General features: G+C 38.2%; 1 protein-coding gene across 2 annotated transcripts in view; it reads right to left on the bottom strand.

Moving 5' to 3' along the window:
• Window positions 1–9,232, bottom strand: part of LOC144973256 (homeobox protein Meis1-like) — a 224,562-nt gene that overhangs the window by 116,341 nt on the left and 98,989 nt on the right. For both annotated transcript variants that reach the window (XM_078915489.1, XM_078915500.1), the window contains exon 8: window positions 2,723–2,770. In XM_078915489.1, coding sequence (XP_078771615.1) covers window positions 2,723–2,770 — 48 coding nt within the window. The remainder of the gene's footprint in view (window positions 1–2,722; window positions 2,771–9,232) is intronic.

Raw genomic sequence — 9,232 nt, 5'->3', positions numbered from 1 at the left:
ATAAATAATAAAATAATATAATAATAATAATAATAATAATAATAATAATAATAAAATAATAATAATAATAATAATAATAATAAATAATAATAATAATGAAATGAGATAATAATAATAATAATAATAATAATAATAATAATAATAATAATAATAATAATAATAATAATAATAATAATAATAATAATAACCGACGATCACATTTCCCGATAATATTCGATCAAAAGTAATTAATAGATATGTGATTGAATTAATTGTAGGAATAAGGAAAGAAACTATATATATATATATATATATATATATATATATATATATATATTATATATAATTTAAGTAAATTAATAAATACATAAATAAATAATAAGTAAATAGACAGTTAAATCAATTAATAATTTTATTTTTTTTTAAACCTAAAAAAAAACAATGAGATAAATACTCCGGAAAGTTAACTTCGGATTTGCCTTATTTCTTTGGAAGGCTTCAACGTGTGAATATAAATAACAAATTAGAGATTGAGGAAAAGAGACTGTCTACTTCAGGGGAAGGTTGCAATCAATCAACAAATCGTACTTCACTAAAAACTACCAAAACTGCCCATAATAACCAGAGAACTGATAATACTCTCACTCTTCATAATGACAGGTTGCTACTACAAGGTTCGAATCTAAAATAATAATATCAATAAAAACCCCAAAAAGTAAGATTAATTAGTGGCAAGAGTAGCTTATCGTCATAAAAGTAAACATAAACACACATCGGTCAGGCCTCCACAGACACAGCCGAGCCGCCGGGCAGAAAGTAAACACAGATACAGTGTATCTTTCGGCACTCGGGGTCAGTTTTATCACCCCTGACCATCTACCATAATCTGCCTGCTGCTGCTGGTGTTGGCGGGGAATGGCCAGCTCTGCTAGAGTTCATAGTAGCAATGGATCCAAAACGCATACACACACAAACACACAGGCACACACACACGCACATACAAACACATCATCGGTGATGGGTCCGTGTAGCTGCCATCATTTACGGAATGGTCACTGGAATTATAATATTATTTTTTTCCATTTTTGGCTAGATGTTCAATCTCAAAGGCGATTAAAATCCTGAAATTCAATCTCTCTCTCTCTCTCTCTCTCTCTCTCTCTCTCTCTCTCTCTCTCTCTCTCTCTCTCTCTCTCTCTCTCTCTCTCTCTCTCTCTCTCTCTTCCAAGTTTGATAGGACCGTCTTTATATTGATTTTACATGGTTCATTATTACTTACTTTTCTTCAAACAAAATATTCATAATTTACACAGTTTTCATTCTATTCCTCCATCCACCAACCAAAACCAATTCCCCTATTCCTCCGACATATTTACCACTCCAACAACTCCATCCCTTCACCATTCGGTCAACGTCCATCCTTTTCGTACATTCTTCCTATCTTTATCTTTATCTGTCCATCTTCCCATCCCTCCATACGTGATATCAGTGGATCCAGTACTCGCACCATGCTTCCAGTAGCAGGGCCATACGTAGCTGGTTTAATCTGGAGTTTACTCATGGGATAAATGGTCAGTTCACCCACTCGTTTTGTAGTGCAGTGGCGAAGAGCAAATATAATTTATGGGGACTGTTTGTAATCCGATGATATTCGTTATTCAGCATGATGAGTATATTTTTTTCCGCAGTAAGAAAAAAATAATTCGTTAAACAGTCTTTGTTCTATTTTCTTGTCATTACCTAATTATTGGTCATTTGCTGGTATGTAACAACAACAACAATCATAACAAGAAAACATTAAAGTCTCTCATACAGGATCGCAAAATGTGAGTCAATATTGTTGGGAATTAATACGTTTAACGCCCCCCCCCCCCCCCCCCCCCCCCGACATCTTATGTGAATTGTCTGGTTTTAGGTAGGTTTGTTTGTTTTGTTTTTGTTTTAATTATCTATTTTTTTTTTTTTGTTTTTTGTTTTTTTGTTGGGTTTTTTTTTTCAATGCTTATGAAAAAGTCGGGTAAAAGTAGAAGATAATAGCATATGTGAGTATCAGCCCCACTTGACCATAATCACAACCGCCCCTGGAATACCTGAAATTGACCCACGGAGAGGCCACTAAGCAATGCCAAGAGAGTATAGATGAGGAAAGAAGAAGAGAAAAGATTAAGAGCGGTTTAAGGAGAGGAAAAACAAGTAAAAACTGATACTGGATACACGATACGGCGCCTGCATGCATGCCATGCCAACGCGGTGAAGCCAGGGAATAAAAATATAACAAGGGCCCCAGGCAAAGTTTGGGTCTCTGAGTGGTGGTGGTGAGCAGATGTGTAAGTCAGTAAGCAACTCGTTGATAGAGGGAAAGATACAATGCTCATTGCTTGTAAGAGCACAGAGGAATGTAGCATTTTCTACCATTAAAAAAAGTAGTATTTCAGAGCCAATAGGCCCATGCAGCCGGAGTTTATTCCGGTTTTTATAGCGCAGAGTGAAACGGACAATAACAATTGCTTGTTACCCTTTGCTAGTCTATCGCAAAGTACCTCCGCCAGATCTAACAGCTCCCCAATCAGTGCTGGGTGGACCATATGATTGGTACAAATGTACGAATTTCAAAAAGCTTACTCGGTTTCCTTGTCAATGGGATTTCATATCTCAAGGTTATTCTAAGATGGACATTTGGCAGTGTTGAAAAATATAGGCGATGGGAGCGATTAGAACTGTTGTGAAAAATGTCTCTACTCACCATTTTATCGTTTCCGAATATATGATGATCACCCGTTGGAGAAAATACCTGTTTGGAAGTAAAAGAGAAAATATTGTTAGTTTGATTTAGCTTGTGTGTTTATGTATGTGTTTGTTTGTCTGTTTGTGTATTCAAATAAATTCTAATGAGTGTTCATACAAATAATTGTGAAACCTCTTGACTTTTTCGTCAAAAATCATTAAGCCCATCATAACATTGTTCCACCCTCTAATTATGTCCCAAATCCAAATGCATCATAGAAAGTTTAAGCAGACAAAGAGAGGGACAAGAAAACAGGAAAAGAGAGAAGAAAAAAAATAGCAATCTGTTTTCATCCCAGACCCCAAGGCAGATGCATTTGTTTTAAATTCTTTTCTGCAAATGTTAATTCGTAAATCGTTTGCCAGCGTTTCTTAAAAGGAAGCGAGGATCTTCCCCTCCGTTCAGGGAAAAGCTCGATTGACACAAATCGAAAACGGAAGTTGTGTTTTAAAAATAGAATAGAAATAATCCGCACCGAATATTTAGCTCGGAGCAGTCTTCGATAATATGCTGGATGGGGACTTGCAGGGCTCTGGAACACAATGATGACAGGAGGTCTGGTTTTGACAGGCCGGGCTAAAAGGTTGGTTGGATGGATGGATGGATGGATGGATAGATACATGGAGGGATGAATAAATGTGTTGGTGAATTGAGTGATAGATCACCTTTTCGTAATTCACCATGTGAAGTAAGTCAATGAGAAAAAGATAGATAGATAGATAGATAGATAGATAGATAATATATATAATAGATATAGATAATAATATATATATATAATAATAGATAGATAGAGATGAAGAGAGAGAGAGGGGGAGAGAGAGAGAGAGAGAGGAGGGAGAGAAAGAGGGATAAGAAATAAATCAGCTGTGATGAGGATGGAGGGATGGGGTTTGTGGGAAAAATGGCCCGCGGACACGGATTGCTACAACTACAAGTATTCCCTCAATTTCTTCCAGAGCATGTAGAGAGCTCTTGAGCTCAATGGATGCATAAGGTCTCCGGGCCTTGCGATTAAGTGGCAGCGCCCGATGACGGAAGGGGGGCAGCAGAACATGAGCCGACAGTGCCTGGGAACGGGATGGAGTCGGAGAGATTACAACACTGAACGTCTTTTTGGCATTCCGATTAAAAACAAAAACAAAAATAGAGCCAAGTAATGTTTTTTAAGTATAGGATGACAAAGGTCTGTCATCAGGAGGGAAAAGAGCATAGCACATAATTTGTGGAACATCTGAACACAATCGATTGAGCGGATTCCAACAACGATAACAAAAAGCCTTTAAAAAATCCTCTTTTAAAAAAAAATCATTTTCTTCTTCTTTAAAAAAAAAATCGTTTGTGTGTGTGTATTATGTTAAAACATTTAAAATAAGTGCATTCGATACGAAGGCCATAAACAAACAGTTGAGATCGTTGTGAGCATCATTTGAGCTGATTGTTACTCATCTCGGCAATAATCCTTCTCACTATCGTTTGATTTTGGCTACTTTTATAATCAAATTAATCACTCGGCCTCCAAGGTCATAGAACATGTACGATTGAGTCATGAGAAATTGGTGAAACTTAGTAAGAATTAGTGTTTGAATTACATGATTGGTAAAGCAATTCTAGAAAAGGAGAGATGGGACAGGAGAGAGAGAGAGAGAGAGAGAGAGAGAGAGAGAGAGAGAGAGAGGAGAGAGAGAGAGAGAGGAGAGAGAGAGAGAGAGAGAGAGAGTATGCCAGAGGACAAATATAAATTCTCAGGATTCCAGCTGTGTTGGTGACTGTTGACATCACTGACATGAGGCCTAGAACAGGACGCATAAGGTCAAATACAATGTTAGAGTCGATATAGATAGAATATTATGTTTGAAGTTGACTACAGTTTAGGATTTATATTATATACATGTTTATGTGTTGATATGGGTGTGTATTCTGTTCGTTTGTGGGTGTGTATGTGTATGAGAGAGAGAGAGAGAGAGAGGGGGGGGGAGAAAGACATTAGATAGATAGAAAGAGAGAGAGGGGGGGGGGGGAGGGAGGAATGAGGACTGTGAAATGAAGTGAGAATGAACGAGTGTGTTTTAGTTTGAGCAGGTCCCTCAAAACAGGCTCTATTTGCTAGGATTTTCAACCATTGGAAAGTGTGGATGGGCCCAGAGAAATAAAAAATGGAATGTCGGGGAAAAAGAAAGAAAGAAAAAAAGAAAGAAAGAAAGAAAGAAAGGAAGGAAGAGAGAGAGAGAGAGAGAGAGAGAGAGAGAGAGAGAGAGAGGAGGGAGAGAGAGAGAGAGAGAGAGGGAGATAGGGGGGGGGGGAGAAGGAGGGGGAGGAGAAGATAGAGGGAGATGGAGGAGAATAAAGAGGAGGGAAAAGAGGAGGAGCAAGTGAAGTTTGCTTTGGAATGAAAGAAAAAGAGATAGATACGGAAAATGAGTCAGAAAGCCTTGGAGAAGAGAAGTGGATTTGAAGTGGAAGAGATAGGTCGAAAGTGTCATAATGTCAGTGTGCTTGTAATTCCAGTGAGTTTAACTATTATGGCAGGCCAGGGACACTTGACGGGAATATTATACTTTGAAGAGCTTTCAAATGGGGTTAAAATCAGATAAGATGATAATATACCTTTTTTTGGCGAGGGGGCGGGGTGGATTTGGGTCGGCATGTCAAAAGAATAATATGAGAAAAATACTTACATTTCAATGATAGAATAATAGGTAATAATTATTCTTTGTCATATGGAACAGTTATGACATTTTTCGATGATGAGCAATTTTATCAGTTTTGTCGTACCAAGAAAAAAATAATAAAATAGAGTAATAGTCTGAGAATAAATAAGTAAATAAATAAATAAATAAATACTTTCAAAATTTTATTATTTCCAAAAATGATAAACGGTATTATAAAAGTTCCGAATTTAAAGAAATCGGTAGACCACTTTTCAAAACAACAACAGTAGATTCTAAAATAATTACAGACTCATAACAATTGGGATGTCAAGTCGATTTTATCATTTTATCGTGCTCATTATCATCATCAGTACAGTAAAATCGTATCAAGCAACTCATTAACAACGGGATGCCACTACCATTCACAATCACCTCCTTCCTCGCCTCCCCTCCCCTCCCCCTCCCCCACCCACCCCCTAGCACGATCACCCATCATATCCAATCTACGTCCCATTCAAGTCAAATTATCGATAACTGGTCACCAACCGTCATCATCATAAATCACATCAGTGCCCATCCAATTGGGTCAGTCTTTAATCGCAGTTACGGTGCCACAAGGTGTCGACTGGTATCCTGTGCCCTTTTGGGGCATCCCTTGGCACGTCATTGCCCGTCGCATAATCATCTCTTTGGGACCTGCCATGCTCCCAGCCGTTAGTTAGTCTGTGTGCCACACTGCCATATTATTGTCACCCCGGGGCGCATTTACAGGTTGAGAATACGAAGCAAAGATAGATGGAAAACGAACGAATAAAGTGTCTTATATTGCTGTCCCCAAAGGTAGCCCCCTCTCTGCTCTGCCCTCTAGGGTTCGTATAGGTCCGTCTCCTCCCTTAGCCATAGCAGTCTCAGCTAATGACACACGTCATAAATGTCACTTTCAATCCGACAACTTGCTCGAACTTGTCCCCAACCTCAGTTACTTCCCCCTAAAATCACCCCTCCGCCATTTACCTAAATCTCAACTTATAACTGCTTCTACTTACTTCAATTTCGCCCTGTGGGTGGGAAATAGAACGGTATGGTACTGCTAGGCTCGACCCCTAAGTAGCATCAACAGAGCTATTTGCTCGTGCCAACACCTTGCAAATGACTTGTCTTGATTACTCTACTAAGGGTGGTCGCCACCTTCAACAATGGACAACGGTGATCCGGTTGACTCCCCTGGTTTCTTTTCCAACACATGACGTAAAATCCTAAAGTGCCCACAGGGAACTTACATGGAGTGGGTATGAAGAAGACAGCTAAGACTACTTGGATGGATAGCAAAAACAGCGCATTTTTAATAGAGGCATGTTGTGGTTTAATTCTTTATTTGTCTAAGAGACAGTGGGTGGATTTAGGAGAAGTAAGTCAAACTTAAGTCAGTGAACAATGGGGTACAAAGAATTCTTGTTAACTCATTGTGACAACAACAGTGGGTGGCAAAGGATTCTGCTTCTTTACTCTATTGATAGGGCCAACCACCTTTCGTGATATATCATGCCTTGGCTAAGCAAAGTAAATAAACGTTTAGGAGACCCCGGTGAGAGATTTTGGGAGGACTTATTGACGAAAGAATGAAGGGGAAGAAGAGGCTGTAGAAAGTCACGGGTATAAGTGTGCATTTGGCACAAACAAAGAGCCATAACACACACATTTGTCCAGGTAGATTAGCCCCCTAACCGGATGCTGTTTGGCCGCCATCGAGGGAAATCTGCATGCTGTAACACACTGCACAGGCAAAACATCTTTTCATATTTTTGAACCGAAAAGCTTTACCTTTTTTACCGATATATAAAAATATATCTCTAAACTTGTCTAAAAATTAAAAACCTGAGACTTTTGAGAGGAAGTATCGAGATTAAAACGTTTCGACGATTTGGGATGATCTTAATCTACCGGTCAAGGAAGTAAAATGATAAAATAAAATTGTTTTGTCACTTTCCTGCAATATTGTTCATAGACATATGATATGTAACTGATCTCGGCTTGAACTGTTCAGTTTAACTGTTGTAAAACCGCTGGCCAAATAATGTTGACCAATGTCAACCCAAATGTTGACTATTGACAACAGTCGGTAGATATGAATGTGTGGGATAAGACCTGGTGTGATAGTAGTGATACCAAAGATTGCATCATATAAAAATTACGCCATTCTCTTAACGTTGGGGATATAGAAATATAGTGAATGGGATATAAGATGAGAAACGCTGCACATCTTGCATTATACTGTGTGTACGTATTGACGTTATTTCAGCATTTGCTTTGATGAATGAAATTGAAATTCCTTCATGAACAATATAAAAAGTAGTCATCGGAGCCATATTATATTCTATATTATCGTATTACAGTGTATAGCATTATAGGACAGAAACAATCGTTTCTATCTCTCTGGAAATGGCGACAACGTATTTTCTGTAAGATCTAGATCTAGCTACCCAGTCACGGTTTGATAGTCAGACGGGCCAGGGGGGGCTGGATACCATCGGGACGGACGCCTTTCCTTATGCTTATAAAACGAGTGCTCTACCAACTGAGCGTTTAAACATAACGAAAAATGATTAAAGTAAATAAGAAGATTTATGAATGGCAGAATAATTTCGTCTCAATAATTAAAATGAAACAAAAAAGCTTGTTTGTTGAATCACAATATTGTGATATGTGTGTATTTACTTCTTGTTGACACTTTCAAGGTAATAATAAATATCACATCACAATTTTAAAGAAATCTTTATCTTCTTCTCACGTGTAGAGCGATAATTAACCAACTTTGTATTACTTCCAAAAAACTCACAACAAAAGTGGATTGTGGGGATAATAAATGGTAAGTCAAAGTGTCTAAATATAGCCTTAGGCGAGCATCCAAGTGACAGTATGTAGCAAAAACGGGTGCTCAATCAAATTGTGACACCGCATTAAAAATACCACAGGGATTTATTTTTTCCCCATAGCTTATCGTAATGACACACCGGATTTGGTGTGATGAGTAGTAGGTAGTGGCCATTTTTGAGCCATTTTAAAAACAATTAAATGTCCCAATCTGGATTAAGTAAATAGATTACGATGTGTAGATTATAATGGCTTCAGGGGCGTCTCCTCTATATCGTGTCGTTGTTATAAGATAGAATGAATCATCCTGCCTGGTCATTCAGTAATGACCACGTACCGATTCCGCTATTCCCTTAGGAGCATTCAAACTTATCCTACAATTAAGATTTGGTCAGCAGATAGTTTAAGGGTTTTATAATACACTGCATGTCAGTTTTAATTATAGCTCCCGAAAAAAAAAAGTTGGTTGATTACGAGTATAAATGTAGCGGTTGTGTCCCTGCAGCGAAGGAAGCCGTGGCAACGTTTGACAACGGACCACAAGGGGCAGAGATGACACTTAACGGAATCCGGGCTACGGGCCCTGAGAAGGAGTCTCAATGGCGCTTCATCAGTATCAGGGAAATGTGACATCCGCAGACAATATTTCCTCCCTCAAACCGCCACCATAGCACAAAAGGAACTTCCTTCCATTTCTAACAATTGAGACAGTGAGACAATGAGACGATAATGTGAACAGAACAATGGTGACAACTTGTATTGAAAGGAAGGAGATGGGAGCGTTTAAGATGTTAACAATACAATTATTTCAATAAGATCCAGCAGTTTGTATGATTGATAAAAATGTTGTTATAGAATTATATTGATTCAGTTCAATGCAGTCGGTAAAATCAAATTGTTAAACATTTCTCGCATGGCAAGCCAAACATATCGAATTATTGCATATTGA

The sequence above is a fragment of the Berghia stephanieae genome, chromosome 1 (genome assembly GCF_034508935.2).
Source record: "Berghia stephanieae isolate SIO BIC M18660-M18661 chromosome 1, UCSD_Bste_1.3, whole genome shotgun sequence".
NCBI classification, from domain to species: Eukaryota; Metazoa; Mollusca; class Gastropoda; order Nudibranchia; family Aeolidiidae; genus Berghia; species Berghia stephanieae.
This window is presented reverse-complemented; position numbering and strand designations above follow the sequence as displayed.